This window comes from Arachis ipaensis, chromosome B4 (assembly GCF_059453495.1).
Source record: "Arachis ipaensis isolate K30076 ecotype BB chromosome B4, ASM5945349v1, whole genome shotgun sequence".
Classification (NCBI taxonomy): domain Eukaryota; kingdom Viridiplantae; phylum Streptophyta; class Magnoliopsida; order Fabales; family Fabaceae; genus Arachis; species Arachis ipaensis.
This window is the reverse complement of record NC_142439.1, coordinates 143,458,702-143,476,692: the sequence shown is the minus strand read 5'-3', so window position 1 is coordinate 143,476,692 and position 17,991 is coordinate 143,458,702. Positions and strand designations below refer to the sequence as shown.

The 17,991-nt window shown below is 33.5% G+C and overlaps 2 protein-coding genes across 2 annotated transcripts; one reads left to right on the top strand and one right to left on the bottom strand.

Moving 5' to 3' along the window:
* Positions 1-3,895: 3,895 nt before the first annotated feature.
* On the top strand, positions 3,896-6,264 carry LOC107635398 (UDP-glycosyltransferase 83A1-like). The gene is made up of 2 exons (XM_016338870.3): positions 3,896-4,429; positions 5,251-6,264. Exons 1-2 carry the CDS (start codon positions 3,943-3,945, stop codon positions 6,084-6,086), a joined length of 1,323 nt encoding a protein of 440 aa, XP_016194356.1. The 5' UTR covers positions 3,896-3,942; the 3' UTR covers positions 6,087-6,264.
* Positions 6,265-11,223: 4,959 nt separating this feature from the next.
* Positions 11,224-11,673, bottom strand: LOC148569501 (uncharacterized). Its single transcript, XM_088485090.1, has one exon. The coding sequence runs from the start codon at positions 11,671-11,673 to the stop codon at positions 11,224-11,226; it is 450 nt and encodes a 149-aa protein (XP_088341216.1).
* Between the last annotated feature and the right edge of the window lie 6,318 nt (positions 11,674-17,991).

The following is a 17,991-nucleotide window of genomic DNA, read 5'->3' as shown; positions in this document are numbered from 1 at the left end:
TATTGCAGCGAATCAAAAGCGTGTTTTTTTTTTTTTTTTGGAAAAGTATAGGTAAATAATAAAAATGGTAAACAACGTAAATAATGGATATATCGGATATTCAATTCACTAGGTATGCAGATGGTTATCCTAATATTAAGATTTAAGTGGATAATTTGGAAGTGTTGTGTATTTTTATTTTATTGTGCCAATCTTAAAATTTATTGTTCACATTGTTTACAAAAGTCATTGTCTACTTATCAAAGTATTTTTTTTTTTAATAGACGGATATAAATGTTACATTAAAGAATCGATGAAAAGATAAATGATAAGTTCTGATTTTGATCGTCACAAATTATCTTGATAAAATTAAAATAATTACCACAAAATCTCTTGATAAGATATTATTGAATAAGTGGATGACATATTATTGAATAATCTATTAAATATTTATTACTTCACTATATTGAAAATAACCATTAAATATTAAAAATTTAATTACCAAAACTAAATAGAACTTCTTCCTAATTCATTAAGCATTTAAAGTTCCACTAAACATTGAAAATATAATTAAAGACCCACTAGTAGTTATATATGACTTAAGAACTTTTAAAACATTAAAACTTTTAAAATATCTACTAATCTATACGAATTTAATAATAATAATACATTTTTTTTTAATCTATACTAGAGTTAGTTGCTCTGTTTTGTGTTTGAACAGTGCTCTTACAAATAAATTGGTAGATTATTTATGAGACAAGCCTTTATTTCTAAATGTACCACTTTCTCTGCCTGGCCTCAGTTGTAGATATAGATTGGTTTTCTCTAAGCTTAGAGGATGATTGTTAGTACTCCTTAAAGTAATGCCAATATTCCTTAGTTAAGTTAGAGGGACTCTAAAGTAAATCAAATTTAATATTAAGACCCTTTATGTATAGGTTTATAAGTTTTTTTTTTTTTAATTTTTAGAATATTCTTCGTCATTGCCATCTCTCTCTTCATCTGTCCTATCATCTCTATGACCACAATCCACCACTCAAATCGCTTCAGTTTTTATATAAGCAGCAACGACAATATTACTCGTTGTACAGATAGCTTGGATGCGAGGTCGAAGCTATCTGCCAATTTGGACTTTGGAAAAGAAGGAATGAAATACTCGGGGTCTATTTCAAATGAGAATTTGCATATGATGTCGAAGGAGAATCTTCTCATGATGTTCTAATGTCCAACAATCTATATTGCTTGTCGGAGAGTGGAGAAATGCGTGCCCTTGAAGTAGTTATGAAATTTGGTCTTGAAAATGTGGTGAACGTTGTTGGAGTTGGAGGTGATGCTGTTATCGAGAACGTGGAGGTAGATGCTTCTGGTGGGTGAAGTGCGGAGGAGGTAGGTGTACCAGTCACAGAGATTTAGGAAGTGTGTGGTACATGACATGTTGAGGTAGGTGCAACACGCGTGGCAGTTACTCTATGGTTTGATCTTGGAGTTGAAGAGGAGGAAGGAAAAGATGGAAAAAAAGATTGTGAAGGTGAAGTAGGAGAGTATGAATGTTAGGATTATGCGAGATATAATGAAAATTGGGGAAGAACAGTTTCGTTTCGAACAAATGGGTCGTTAATCATTTTGTCCCCTATTAGAGTTGTCAGAGATTATTTTATCCCCTGTTAGAGTTGTCAGGGACCATTTTGTCTTCCGTTAGAGTTGACAGAGCCAAGGACCTAAGATATCATTTGGTGAAGAGAAAGAGACTGAACGACTGAGACTGAGAGACAGAAATAAATCTCAGTATTATGTTTAGTGCAAAGTGAGAGACAAAAATTGAAATAAGAATGAAACTCTAATTTAATTTGTACAAAAGGTAAAGTTGGAATTAATTAATTGAAATGAGGATATTTTAGATATAAAATGTTATTAAATTTTCAATTTCCGTCTCTAAAAATTTCAGTTCCTTGTGTCCTCACTCTTTAGAGGTACTGAAATACTGAAATTTTAGGGACAGAGACAGAAATTTTAGTATCAGTCTCTGAGCCAACAATCATGATACTGAGTTTCAGTCTTCCAGTTTCTGTTCCAGACTTTCAGTACCTCAAAACAAAAGTTACCTAAGTGACTGACGGAATTAATTGTTAAGAATCAATCGAGTAATTAATTTTAGTTGGGGACTAAAAAGTGTCTGATCTGAAATTTTTTTAGGATCAAAATGGATAAATACTCTAATTTTTAACTTATGAAAAGATATAATATTAATGTTTGGTACAATTTTTAAAATCAAATTGCAATTTTTTAAAAAGTTATTTTAATACTTATAGAGAACTTAAAAAATGACTTCTCTCATAATAAAATTTTTTTTATCACTCTTCTCTTAAAATAAACACTTTTAGAACTAAAAAATTAAAAATAAAATAACTTATTTATAAGTTATTTTTAATATAAATATTTGTTATTTAATTTTTAAAATGAACTTAATTAAGTTATTTACCCGATCAGAACTTAATTCATTAATTTTTTTGTTTCAATACAATGATAATAATCTCCTATTTATAATCCTAATTAGCTAAATAATTCATATGAACCTAACTAATAGGCTTATCGTAACAATAATGATATAAGAACTTAGCGTTAAATCTGATTTTTTTTTTTTTTTTTGTATAGTTATGAGAATCTATTGTTCTAATTTTTTTTCTTCCAAGGGAGAGTGTTTTTTAAAATACTCATCATCATAATAATGTATAAAAAGTATTATTTGTAAATTTAAATTCAAAATTTTTAACTTGAAGTTCTGTTAAAATTTTTCATTTTCTTTTTCTGAAGTTGATCATATTTTAATTAATGAAGTTCATATTGTGATATTATGTTGTATGTGTGACTAAACTCAATATTTAACATTTTTTTAGGTAATTTTTGGATATTAGTTAGTCCATTATTATTAATGCACAGCATATATTCTTAGACTGTATTTAAAAGAGAAATAAAAATTAAGAGATAAAAGACTAAATTAAGTCTTTATAATAAAAAAAGTGAAATTTTGTATTTTACAACTAAAATTTTAGTTTAATTTTTTTATTACCAAACATAATATTAAACGTTAGTCTCCAATCTTAGTCTCAGTATTCCTAAACAAATACAGTCTTAATAAAATTAAAATTTTTTACATTGACAATGTGAACTCAAAATGGATGTCTTTTTAAAATATGTTTAGTTTTTGTCATCTATAAGTCTATAACAACTCCATTTAACAACTCAACAACGTATTAGAGACTTTAGATAAAAACAATATAAATCAAAATTGTGAAGTATTGCTCACTCTATGACCATCCATGAATATTCAGTCATGTTAGCTTTATTTTATGAGTTACGTTAAGCAAGTATATATGCTTTCTTCTTTTTGTAAAGAAAATAATGATGAAAAATAGAATTATTGACAATATATGAGCTTAAAACTTATTGGTCAATTAAAGCAGTTTTTCTTATAATTTTCTTAGACATCTAAATATAGGACTATTCTCTAGAAATTTTCTTTTGGAAAGTTTCTCTAAGGACATTCTTCATGTACCAATTACCATGGGCTTATGTTACGTGTATACTAAAATCAGTCACCAAAATCAGCCACCGATATAAAATATACATTAAAAATAAATTAAACTATATATGTATAAATACATTAGTGGCTGATTTTAGTGGCTGATTTTGGTGTACAAATAACATTTCTCATTACGAAATAGCTTTTAAAATCAAATCCAGTACATACGTTATGACTTGAAATATGCCGAATAACTTTTTCTTAAATCAAACCTAGAGCATACGTTATTTTGACTTGACAAGATACAAATTGTCCATCAATATTGGCATTTGGCAGATTCAATGTGTGAATCCTTTATATAATAACAAATCAACAATTATTCTAAACATACACACACAAAACTTGTTCTTTGCAATTTTTTATTGATTCATTATCTAAGAGGCATGGGGATACCACATTTTCTAGCAATACCATACCCAATCCTAGGACATATTAGTCCCCTTTTTCAATTTTGTCAAGTTTTGGCCAGAAATGGGTACAAAATCACTTTCTTGACCTCAGATGACAACTTCAATAGGGTGAATAGGGCTGCAAGTGAGGGTAAATTTGTAAAATCACAAATGAGGGTGGTGTCCCTACCAGATGGGTTGGGCCCTGAAGATGATGGAAGTGATCAGCCCAAGGTTATATTGTCCATAAAAACCACAATGGTAGCTATGCTTCCAAAGCTCATAGAAGATGTGAATGCTATGGATAGTGATAACAAGATTACTTGTGTTATTGTCACTAAGAACATGGGTTGGGCCTTGCAAGTTGCTCTCAATTTGGGCCTCAAAGGGGCTTTGTTCTGGCCTGCCTCAGCAACTTCCTTGGCCTCCTTTGATTCCATGCAGAGGCTTATTGATGAGGGAATTATAGATTCTCAAAATGGTAAGAAATATATTTTACTTGATTATGTTAATTTAATCACTTGAAAATGTAAAACTCATTCATAAATATTCATTTTCATATAATATGTACTATTCATGAAGAGAAAGTTTTGTGTGTTTTTAAAGCAAGAAATCCCTTAATCTAATCCATTTTCTATTTAACTTATCAATATAGTCTGCGTTTATTTATGTAGTTTATAACATATAAATAAAAGTCGAAAGATATATTTTATTTAATAAAATTTATTATGACTCTCATTTATTTTTCTGCATGTATGTATGACATTTATCTTTATTCAGTGTAATACTCAAAATACAATATTATATAAATAAAATTCAAAGAAAATATTCATGTATATTTTAAAATAGAAAAGAATTTAGTTAAATTTTAATAAATCCCATAAAAGTTGAGTATGATTTATTTTTTAAGAATTTATAGAAAAAGTGCCTAGAAATATCTAAATATATTTATAAATATAATTCCCAAACAATTATATCTTCTATATATAGTTAAGAGAAAAGGATAAATAGGTCACTGACCTTTTGTTTTGCAGACATTTTCGTCCTTAACCATTGAAAAATAATTTTAAATCCCTGACCTTCACAAAACTTGGACGGATCAGTCTCTGACGGGGGCATTTGGACGATCAGTCCCTGACGGAGGCATTTGGACGGAGGGACTGATCCGTCCAAGTTTTATGAAGGTCAGGAACTTAAAAGTATTTTTCAATTGTTAGAGACAAAAATGTCTGCGAGACAAAAGGTCAGGAACCTATTTATCATTTTCTCTATAGTTAATTATCTCTTTTGGAATTTCATCAGGACTCCCAAGCAAAGAACATGAGAAAATTGAGTTGTCCTCAAACATGCCTATGATAGATGCAAGTGCCATGCCATGGTACTGTTTGGATAACACTTTCTACTTCCATCACATGAAGCAAGAGATTCAAACCCTAAAGCTAGCAAAATGGTGGCTTTGCAACACAACCATTGATCTTGAGCCAGGACCCTTTTCCATATCACCAAATCTCGTACCAATAGGTCCATTGATTGCAACTAATTACAACAAAAGTGAAGAAAAAACATGCCAAGAATGGTTGGATCAGCAACCACCAAAATCCGTTGTATACATTTCATTTGGTAGCATGGTATCACCTAGTAAGGAACAATTCAAGGAACTCGCTCTTGGACTTGATTTTCTTAACAAGCCTTTTCTTTGGGTTATTAACAAGAATAATAATAATAACCCATTATTATACCCGGAAAATTTTAAGGGAAATAAAGGTAAAATTGTTGGTTGGGTGATGCAAAAGAAGAAAGTTTTGAGTCACCCTTCAATAGCTTGTTTTGTTAGTCATTGTGGTTGGAATTCGACTATGGAAGGTGTGTGTTGCGGTGTCCCTTTTTTGTGTTGGCCTTTTTGTAGTGACCAAATCATTAATAAGACATATATTTGTGATGTGTGGAAAGTTGGGATTGAATTTGAGAAGGATGAAAATGGATTGGTATCAAGGGAAGAGATAAAGAAGAAAGTGGAAATGTTATTTGAAGATGAAGGAATCAAAGAGAGATCGTTGAAACTCAAGGAAATGATGATCAAGAACAAAGTTGAAGGTGATAAGAATCTCAATGAGTTCATCAATTGGGTCAAGGAATGAGAATGATATTATTACTTTATCAATAAGTAAAAATAATAATAACTTGAAGAAAAACTGGAAAAGTGTATGGTGGGTTAATAAATGATATTTTTCACTATATTACAAGATGTATGTATATTTTATGTCCGAATTGTATTTGTTACACTTACACACAATTAAATATTTGTTATATATTTTAAACCGCAAAAACTCACAAATAATTTTCTTTATATCAAATCATCTAAAAAATTTTATTTATCCACTTTACATGAAAATAATTGAGTAAAAATCCATTTTAAAGCTAATTTCCTACACGGTTTTTAATATCATTGGCACATGGTGGATACTAGATAAGATCCCAAATCTTATGACTTTGGCTAAAAATTATTAATACTTTGTTGATTGGTAAGTACCTCGAAAATCAGGATAATTGACTGTAGAATTTTAAATTTCTCTATATTTTTTAAAGAAAAAGTATAGGTAGACAATGAAAATACTAAACAATGTGAACGATAGATATATTGAATGTTCATTTCATTAGATGTGCATATGGTTATTCTAATATTAAGATTTAAGTGGGTAATTTAAAGGTATAATATGTTTTAATTTAATTAGTGATTAATCATGTTCAAAAAAAGTTATTAATTACTTAGTATAACTCTTTATAAAATAATGATCAAACTATCGACATTTAATTAAAGGAAGATTAGCCAATTCCTTTCAACCACATTTTCCGGGTTAACCTAACTGTCATTTTGGGTATAAATATATAAAATATTGAAACATAGAAAATTTTTCACTAGGATAAAAAATATAAACATTGGTCAAAAGTGGTAAGTGATTTAATATAGCTTAAGTAAGGTTCAAGTTCGAAACTTGTAAATATAGTTATTCCAATACTGGACGAACAGTTAAAAAAACTACCATAATACTAAAGAGATATAAAAAATTAAAATTTATCTTATTTAATATTTATTAATTATTGTATAATAATTAATAAATATTAAATAAAGTAAGTTCTCACGGTTTTTAATTAATTAATTTTAATTATTAAATATATTCAAAAAAATAATTGTACATTATTATCTTAATCAAAGATAGTGATAAATTGTATCTTTTTAAAATATATATATATATCACGGGTCAGCAGTCATTGCATCCTTTATCAATTATTCTTGGCCTTCATCTTTTCCACGAAATTCGTGCAACTATATGTATCCAGCCAAACCATTAGGAATATAACTCACTTTCTGTCAGGAGCATAATGGCGTGTCTCTTTTCATCATTTTCACTTGCAAACAAAAATAATGCAAGCTATGCCAAAGACCTCAATAATGTATTAATAAGATGCCTATAGTTTTAATATTTAAGCTACTTATTATAATATTCATTAATTTAGAAGAGATTGACATAGGACTTTTCTAGTCAACGAAGGTTGAAAATTTGACTTTTTGTTACAATCAGTAATTGTAGCATTAGTTAATTAATATAGTGGGTCTAAAGAGTAAAGACTAAAAATGCAACTTTCATCACTTAAATAATTATGTTAATTTTCTTAAGCCGACAGAAAAAGAAATTTAAACCTTAAAAATAAAAATCTGATATCCTTCAACTTTTTTCCTTCTCACAAATTTTAAACTTTATTTAAACACAAAGAACAAGCGCTAAATCATTTTATACTTACTCTGATGCAGTATAAAAATTTGTAGAAAATACAGTAAAAATAAAAATGCATGACATGTTATGTAGTTCTCATTGCTTTTTGTTTAAATATAATATAGTTTGATCACTAAATATGTCTATTTTTTGTATTTTATGTATATTATATATTCTGTATGTAAGTATTGGCTAAAGCATTTACCTTCACCATGAATGAATAATCAAAGCTGATCAAAGTACCAACTTGTCTAAGTACCAAATCACGGAGCAACATAAGCCAACAACCATGACAAAAGCGATCTGAACATTAGTAAAGCAAGTTGCAGCAAAGTTTAATTAAATTCTTTAAAGATAAACATTGTTTATTTGAATTATTAAAATAATTTTCACCCTAGAACCACTTTGAAATTTGAAATTGATCATTGTTCATACCCTGATCTTTTACCAAAGCCAAAGCCAAAATAATTATAGTCGAATCAACACTTTATTTTTTTTTTTAAACAAAGGAGCTCAACACAAACGTGGAGCGAATCAAACTAGGAAAAACAATAAACCAGTACTTGATGTAAATCCTACAAAGAAACCAAAACTAAGTTACCCCAATGTTATCTCTGGCATTGTCATCAACAATCAAAGGGATCTATACACCTCCATTCCCTATAATTAAGAAGCGATAGACTGATGATGTCTACAGTACTCTTTTCTGTATTCTGAAACAACCTCCTGTTCCTTTTTAGCCAGATGTTCCACACAATTAAAAAGAAACTTATGAATCACTTCTTGCGCTCCTCTTTCCTATTTGTAGCACCTGTCCAGCTTTAAAAGTGTTCCTTCAAGGAACCCGGGAATGACCATGGTCTGCCAAAATCAGATAGCCAAGCGCACCACACCTACCAAGAAAATTCACAACCAAGGAACAAGTGGTGGACATATTCAACTTCCTTGTTATATAACACACACATGGTGTCATCCTGATTAACAATTCCAAGACGAGACAACCTTTCTTTTGTATTCACCATGCCTATCAAAACAAACCAGGCAAACAGTTCAACTCTTGGGGGACTAATCCTTTCCAAATTGTCTTGGTGAAGCTATAGCTTGCTATGTCCTTCAGAAGTGTTTTCGCCTGCAACACCTGCACAAACGAGTTAGTAGAAAATACACCTTGTTTGTCGAACTTCTAGACAACTATATCCTCTCTTTCAACAGCTAGTTTAATCGGTCTCAAAGTATCATGTAACTGATTCACTAGATCCAACTCCCATTGGAATAGCTTACGTCTCCATTGGAAATTTCAAATCCACTCAAACCCATCCCAGAAACTACAATCCCCTAAGACAGATCCTTTTTGGGCTGAAACCGAGAATAGCCTTGGAAACCTATCCTTCAAAGGTCCACACCTGAGCCAGATATCTTCCCAGAAGTGAATTCGTCTGCCATCACCAACCTCCATAGACAAGCCAGTTATCATCTTGTCTCTTATATGTTGCTCCTTAATCTGCAGCTGACAGATGTCCTTCCATGGACCCACTTTAAAAGGTAACGTTTGGGAAGATAAAAGCTTATTAGGAGAGAAATTATTACACGAGCAAACCACCTTCTTCCACAGTGGGCACTCCTCTTTAGAGAATCTCCACCACCACTTAAACAGGAGTGCTGTATTCTGAACCATCGCATTTCCAACTCCTAGCTCCCCTAATTTTTTTGGGGCCTGGACTACATCCCAACTAACCAAAGCCATCCCATTCTTACAGTCCTCCTTACTCCACATGAACCTTCTCTGTAATGAAATCAATTTCTCTGCAACCGCTTTCGGCATCTTGTATAAGCTTAAATAATATACGGGAAGGCTGCAGAGTACTGCTTTTATGAGTACCAATTTTCCCGCTTTGTTGAGTATCTTAGCTTTCCACAAACTGAGCTTCTCCTCCACTTTATCTATAACTGGCTTCCAAGTCTTAACCAACTTCGGATTGGCTCCTAAAGGGATTCCAAGGTAACGGACTGGGAGAGTTGCCTCCTTACACCCCAACAGACTGCACGTACATCAAACCCACTGTTGGTCACAGTTGATTGGGATCAAGCTGAATTTATCGAAATTGATGGCTAATTTCGACATTAGATCAAAACATCATAGAAGCCTCTTATAATTCTTGATAGTCTCCTCCTCCGGTGGACAGAACAACACAGTGTCATCAGCAAACTGGAGATGTGACAATTCTATATTGTCTCTCCCAACAAACAGAGGGGTTATCCGCCTGTTCCTGACTGCCTCGCCAATAATTCTATGTAAGACATCAACTACAAGCACAAACAAGAATGGGGATAGCGGATCACCTTGTCTCAGGCCTCTTTCCATCTTGAATGGCCTCGTTGGCGAGCCATTTATCAACACCGACATAGAGGTTGTGCCGATATACTCCATAACCCACTCCCGCCACCGTCGCCCGAAACCCATCTTCTACAACACAATGTCTACAAAACTCCATTTGACCCTATCATATGCCTTTTGGAAGTCAAGTTTGATTATTGCCGCTTCCTTCTTCCTCCTTTTAAGCCAATGTACCATTTCACATGCATTAAGAGCTCCATCATGTATTTTTCGCCCTTTGACAAACGCACTCTGAGTCTCTCCAACTAGACCTGGCATAACAGCTCTTATCCTCCTGACCAGAACCTTTAAAATCACCTTATATACACAGCCAACCATACTAATTGGTCGAAGGTCCTTTATCTCCTTAGCTCCAATGAACTTAGGTGCCAACGCAACCCAAGTTGTATTAGAGTCCTTCGGTAATCTGGATGTTTGAAAGAATCCCAATACAGCTGTCGTGAACTCAGCTCCAATCTCGTCCCAGCACTTCTTGATGAAGTTCATGTTGTACCCGTCGCTACCTGGAGCCCTAGATGATTCACAATCCCACACTGCCTCTCTAATCTCCTCAACCGACGGCATCACCTCTAAAGCCTCAGCATCCTCTCTAGCTATCACCTCCACCAGACCATCCCTAAATCCCACTGAAGGAGACTTCTCCTGATGATATAGATTCTTGTAAAAATCTTGGATGGCGACTTTTATTCTAGCTTTATTTCTTACCAACCTCCCATTAATAACCAAAGCATCAATCCTGTTGTTCCTCCTCCTTAGTGAAGCTATATTGTGGAAGTATCTGGTATTTCTGTCAATGTCTTTCGCAAGACGGGAACGTGACATCTGTTTCCAGTGCAATTCTTTTTTCACATACCACTTCTCACAGCAAGTCACTAGCGCCTTTCTTCTAGCCTCCACTGTTCCATCATATATTCCATTACTTACCATGTCATCTATTTTCTTGATCTCTTCCTTAAACTTCATGATTTTCCTATCCATGTCACCAAAATTGTATATGTGCCATCTCCCCAGAGGAACCGTTAACGCCTTCAATTTATCTGTGAAGTTCATCTCCCCTAATACCCTCCATTCCTCTTTAAACATTCTTAGGAAGCCTTCATGTGTGAATCACGAGTCTAGGCTTCGGAACGGTCTAGGACCATATTCCAACCTTGTATCTTCAACTATCATCGGACAATGATCTGACAAACCTCTTGGCCCTCCTCTTAGTCGAATCTCAGGAAACTCCTCAACCCATTCCAGACTAACCATCACTCTATCAATCCGACTGCAAGAGCGTCCTCTGAACCAAGTAAACTTACGGTCATAAAGCGGCAGGTCCACCAAGTACATTTCTTGTATCCAGTTCCTGAACTCTTCAGCAGATGCTGATAAGCTAGTAGTACCTTCTCTTTCCTCCACTTGTACAATTTCATTAAAATCTTCCATAAAACAACAAGGGACCTGACATAGCCCAGCTACGTAGCTCAACTCCTCCCACACAGCAAGTTTTTCATCTCTAGTATGAGCACCATAAACCAATACAAAAGCACAATTGAAATTATTCTTTAATATCATCCCTTCCGCACACAACCATCTCTCTCCTTTATAGAGAGAGAAACACTATTCTTCCGCTAGGTTTTTCTTGATATTCATAGTTCTAGTTTTTAGAGTTTTATGCTTTTACTTTGGATATTAAGAAGAATCACTACCTCTATTGAAGTTGCTATTCTAGTTTGTTTTCTATTTTTTTACTCTTTTTAATTTCCTATTAACCCTATTCAAATAGGTATGTTTATGATTTTTGGGATTTATTAATGCAAGAACTATTTTTAGCTTTCATTGATTTTCAGTATTATTTTATTTAATTTATCATGTCTTCTTCTTATTTCTTTTCTATGCCTGTGAACGTTGTATTCATGTTAATGGAGTAGACTCCTAACTTGACTTGGGAGTTGATTAGAAGGAAACCCTTGAGTTGAGAAACTCAAGTGTAATTAGAAATTGGAAGTTGTTGGTTGACTCTCTAGCCACTAACGCTAATCCTTCCCACAGGAGAGGATTAGGACTTGTGAATAGAAGTGGCTCCTAACTTAACTTTCCTTTATTCGGTAAAGGATAACTAAGTAAAACAACAACCTTTTACTAATACACTTGGGAAAATCCAACAAGGATAGAACTTCCAATTAATCTTCTCCCAGTCAAGGCTTTTATTTTAATTATATAAACTCTCTCATTAATTTTCATTGCCTTAATTTATAATTATTTTTAATTTTCCGTTCTCCAACTCTTAAAATTTCTCAAAAAACTCATGACTAATAAAATAGCACTCTTTTGTCAACTCGTTGGGAGACGACCTGGGATTTTTACTCACAGTATTTTCATTCTAATTTTGTGACAACCCTTCTAAATTGATAAGCGGATTTTCGTCGGTTAAGAACTGTACTTACAACGCTGTTTTTACTATAATTTCTCAATTGGCTGATTTCCGCCCGCATCAGTCTCTGTGTCTTTCCTGTCAGGATAAACACAAAATACACTAATTCAATATCTCTGGACACAATGTCTCTGTCCATATCTCATTTTTCATACATAATTTTGTGTCTCTGTGTTCCTATCTCAGTGTTCCGTCTCTATAAATACACACAGCCTAAATTCACACTATATTAAGTCTTTTTGACAACCAAATCCAATAAAGTTGGTCTAACCCCAACAAAAATCAGTTTCATTAGTGGAGCGTGAATACACGCTCCAACTACATAAACGTTCCCACATTTCTTTCCTCCTCCACCTTCTTCTTCTACTTCTTTGTGTTTTTCCTCCTCCTTCTTCGCATTCCTCTTTTGCTTCTTCGTGTTTCTCTCCTCCTTCTTCTTCGCGATCATTTTTATTGATTTTATTTCTCTCAAGAGAGTAAATCAAGAAGAATTATGAGAAAATAAAATAAGGAGAAGATGACGAAAAAAAGACGAAAAAGAAGAAGAAGACAAAGCGGAGGATGAGGGGAAAAAATTCAAGTGAAATAGAACCAAATGAACCTAAATTAAACTAAGAAATGAACCAAAATTTCTTAAGAAATAAAAAATTTGGTCAATACTTAACAGCAGTATCAAGTGAATCTCAGTTAATTCATAAATGAATCAAAATTAGTTTAGATTTGAACAAAAACTAACAAAACAATCACACATGAATAAGTTTCAGCAAATTCAAGCGAAACAAAACCAAATGAACCTAAATTAAACTAAGAAATGAACCGAAATTTTTTAAGGAATAAAAAATTTGGTCAATACTTAACAACAGTATCAAGTGAACCTTGTAACACCCTCACTATCAGAAGTCACGCTTCCGGCTGCGCTATTCTGATAGCAAGAAGTATTACGTCTACTTTACGTACTAAATACTAAAATAAGAGCCTGTGACTCGACACTGTATCGCTGATTTCTTTGAAAACCAGAAATAAATAGTTTATCTTTAATAAATAAAAAAAAACAAGCCGGCATAGCTTCATATACAAGACTCGTTACATAATAACTCAATATATTATACATATAAAACATACAATTCCTATCCCTCTTACAAACTTGTAATAACAAAGACAAGGGAAGAAAATAATCTAATTAATATAACAACATATAAACCAAACGCAGTATAACTCTTCTTAATGCTTCTTCATCCGGTTCCTGAAAAGGTAAAACTGTAGGGGGTGAGAACCTAACCACACGGTCTCACCACAAAGTTTCAAAGTTGTCACAAGAAGATATTTAATAAGAAAACTATTTTCAAGCTCAGTGATTATAATTGCCTTATGAATCTTTTAAAAACCCATAGGAAATCGTTCAAAACCTTTTCAAAGAAAAAATGTTTAATCCTTCAGAAATCCGAAACCTTTTCTTTCTTATAAGAAAATCTCAATCAGAAATCAACCACGCAATCAAACAACAGAGTCATTAATTCAACATCAAAGTTCATTCTCAAATATTGCACGCCAGGACAAACACAGGCAAGATAGACAAGGAAAGCACATGTTTAGGTAGCAGTTACAGCAAATAGTTCAAGTAGCAGTTAAGAACAGTTTAGCAATTAGGCAAACCAAAACAAGTTCAAACCCAAGCAAAGCATACAAATGTATATGATGCATGCCTGTCCTATGGCTGATGAGGCTCATCTGTCGGTTATCCAGCAAACCCGACAAGTCTGAATTTTCCTTAGACTGTCCCCCGACGTGCATCCCCAAGAGTCTATGCATAGCTTTTTCTTAAATAATCAATATTGCTCAATGTGGGTAACATTCCCGGGAATTTATATAGTACCCGGTCATACTTACGTCGTAGGGTCAACAGAGTATCGAGTTTTTAACCTGGTACACGTGGTGGCAAGCCATGGTACTTAATCCAGGGAACCTCGTATCTCAGATAGTTCAAATTCATAAGCCAAATGAATAATTCAAAGTTCATATCTCAACATTCTCAACATTCTCAACATCATAATCATTCATCAATCCAAATCTCATTTCCAAATTCATTCAAAACCCATGTTTCAAAGAAAATCCTCATCATCCTTCTTTCCATTCCGTCCGTTAACAATCCCAATTCAAAATGTAATTCTTTCTTTGATAAGTAAATCAATCTTAAAACATATAATGTTTAAAAACAAATCTTTTTAATTAATCACTTCAAATAAAACTTCCAATTTTATAAAATTTTGGCAGCATCTCCTCTAAAACTCAGATGCTGCCACCCTTTTCGGGTCCCATCCAAACATTTCTTAAACCTTTTCTCAACCATTCCCAAATCTCATTCATTTCCAAAATTCGACCAGTTCCAATATCAAATTATTTTCAAAGCGAATCAGTGCCCATAATAAATCTCTTTTTAAAACCAAACCAGCTCAAATACTAAATCATTTATAAAGTCAGACTAACTCAAAACTAAACCGTTTCCAAAATTAATTCAGTTTCATATTCCAAATCATTTCCAAAGCCAATTCATTTACATTATCAAAAATAGCTTCAAAACCAAGAAAGCCATTTTTCATAATAATCAACCAAATAACCTTTCAAACTAATTTCTTTTCAACAATCATAAACTACTCAAGCAATCAAGCAATCAGTCATTCAGTCCAGCAAACAACCATATTTATAAGACAATCATAATCACAGACATATGTTTCTCACATTAATATCTATTTATAACAACTCTATAATGTAAAATAGATTTTAAGAAAAACCCCTACCTCGATTAGCCAAAATCGTGGAATTTAAACGCGACAATCCCCTTTTCTTCCTAATTTGCAATAGCGTCAATTTTCCTATAGTAATGACAATGGTTGCAGCAGGATTCGAATTTGATGAAATCAAATGCAGGAACAACACTGAAAGTTCAAGACAACACCGAAACTAAAATGGAATTAAAACCAGAACAAAAAGATAAATGAAACCAAGGCAGGTTAGCATGTAAAAGTGAAACAGAGCCAGGGAAAAAAGGTTAAACCAGGGTAGTGACACTGAACTTGAATTGGGGCAAGACAATAGAAATTCTAGGGCATTCGAGCAGTGACTAGGAACCCCGACAATGGCTGTGGCAGCTCAGGAGTGGCTCGGTCGGTTCAGCAGCAACGGTGACTGTATAACCTAACCTAAACAACCTCAGTAATACCTCACGGTAGAACTAACTTAATAAAAAAGAAGATCGGAGGCAAGATTAGAGCTTACCAAGCAGACCCAGACCTCAGTGGCAGTTTCTGGTGGTAGCGGCGATCTCCAAGCAATTCTGATGGCCACAGCACCATTTTTGGCAACGACAGTCGCGGCGGCGCAGCCTAGAACGGCAAATAGCGGCGGCAACACCAACTCGGCAACAACAGTGACAGATCGACACTGATGGAGGCACATAGGAAAGTAGAACGCGACTGTGGCGACTCCCTCAACGGCGACGACATGCAGCTCGGCGATGGTGACCAGGCATCGGCGACGAAAAACGGCGGATCCGACGCAAGAAGGCAGTGCGAGCTCCCTCTCTTTCTCTCTTCATGGGTCTGTCTCCCACCGGCGGATCGGCGGCTCTTTGGTAACGGTGTGGCTGGATGCAACGGCGGCCTTCCTCCAGCAGTGGCAACGGGACGCAAACAGCGAAGGCGACGAGGCTGGCTCCACAGTGCTGCAGCTTAGGGATGGCACACGGTGGTAGTTCGCGAGGACGACGACAATGAAGCGGCGGTGGCGGGACCCGTGGCGCTGGCGCAAGCTTCCTCTTCTCCTCCTTCAGTTCTCTCTTCTCTCCGTTATCCCTTTCCTTTTATTTTTCTTCCATGAATGTGGTGCGTGGGCTTGGGGAAAAAGGGGATTTTGGTGGCTGAAGGAGGTAATGTGGTTTAGGGTTTCATTAGAGATAAGGGGAAAATGTAGTTTAATTAGGGTTAGGGTTTGTGTATGGAATTGGAGATTTTGGGTTTAATTTGAGCAAAATAATTTTAGTAAAATTGGAGCATAAAGTATTAATATTTGAAAACTAATTTAATCTCTAAAATTGCCTTAAAATATTATTTGTGGTATAAAAATACTAATTAATTCTCAATAAATTACTCTAATTGAAAATACCTGGTAATATAATTAATTTTCTTTATCTTTAACTTAAAGTATTAAATGATATAAATTAAATTATCTAAAATCAAATCATATTAAATTCTTATTATTTCATAACTACCAATTTTGTAACTTAAATATAGAAAATAATTCAATAATTATAAAGTTAGACAAAATTCTAATTTAAATAGCCAAACCTCATTATCTCTCAAATTTCTAGAATTTTATTCATAAATAAGAAAATAATCCATAAGTATAAAGTTTGGATAAAAATCTTAATTTATTTCAAATCCAATTAATTGCCTTTAATTATTTTCAATAAGAATAATTACTGAAATTAAAACTATAAATAAATATATAATTTGGGATTAGTTCTAAATAGGACTTTTCAAAAATCTTGGGTCTTACATCCTACCCACCTTATAAAAATTTTCGTCCTCGAAAATTGATATAAAATAAAAGAGATTTCATATTACTGCGCTCTTGAACTTATTTAAAGAAAAGGCAAAAAGTTCTCAGTATATATATATTTATATAGTTTCAAATACTAGAATTTTTATATGGCATAAAAATATAAAGGGTATAAGTATGATGTGAAACAAAGTTACAAGATAGGCTTGATGCACAAAATAATATATTTCAAACGTGTGGTGGTAAAGCAAGGCGGCAAAAGGTTATAAAACAAGTCAGGGTTAAAATGATGTGCTCAACGTCCGGATACTAATCTCATACCAACTTTAAGGACTCAACTATTCAAACTTCAACATAACTTATCTCCACCATTCTCCACCATTCTCTACCATACATGTTCTAAAGAGCTAATGTGCCATTTATTAAGTCTAGCGATCGCACTAGATACCAAAACTAATCTCGAGTATACTCAGAAAGATAATAGACCATAGAAAAGAAAGAAAAAGCGACAAGAACCTCGTTCGCGAGAATTTGAAAGAATAAATGCAATTGCAGGTAAACAAGGATGCTCAAACGATGGAGTTTGCTAGAAAGAAATTAATTGACAACTTCAAGGATAACCTTTGGATCAAAGAAATTCAATAGGATCAATAAGAAGAAAATCAGCACATTAATTTAAAACATATCTAAGCTGAGTTGAAAAAGTATGAGATTTCATAGAAAAGGGATGATTAAAGACTATGGTGGCGCATTACTGTAAAACAACTTCAAATGATCACGGGGGTTTCATAGTTCGTAGAAGAATATGGAATCAATAGCCGTGTTGCCAGAGCCTTAACACAGTCAGAAGTGTAAGCAGATCAAGATATGCGTAAGGTGCAAATGGTGAAGCAAGGAAATTTAAA

What these genes read in the sequence shown, in the direction of transcription:
- LOC107635398 (XM_016338870.3), top strand. Translation starts at nt 3,943, where the DNA reads ATGGGGATACCACATTTTCTAGCAATACCATACCCAATCCTAGGACAT. An exon ending in AATTATAGATTCTCAAAATG is followed by an intron (nt 4,430 to 5,250) that starts GTAAGAAATATA and finishes GAATTTCATCAG; the next exon opens with GACTCCCAAGCAAAGAACAT.
- LOC148569501 (XM_088485090.1), bottom strand. Translation starts at nt 11,673, where the DNA reads ATGATATTAAAGAATAATTTCAATTGTGCTTTTGTATTGGTTTATGGT.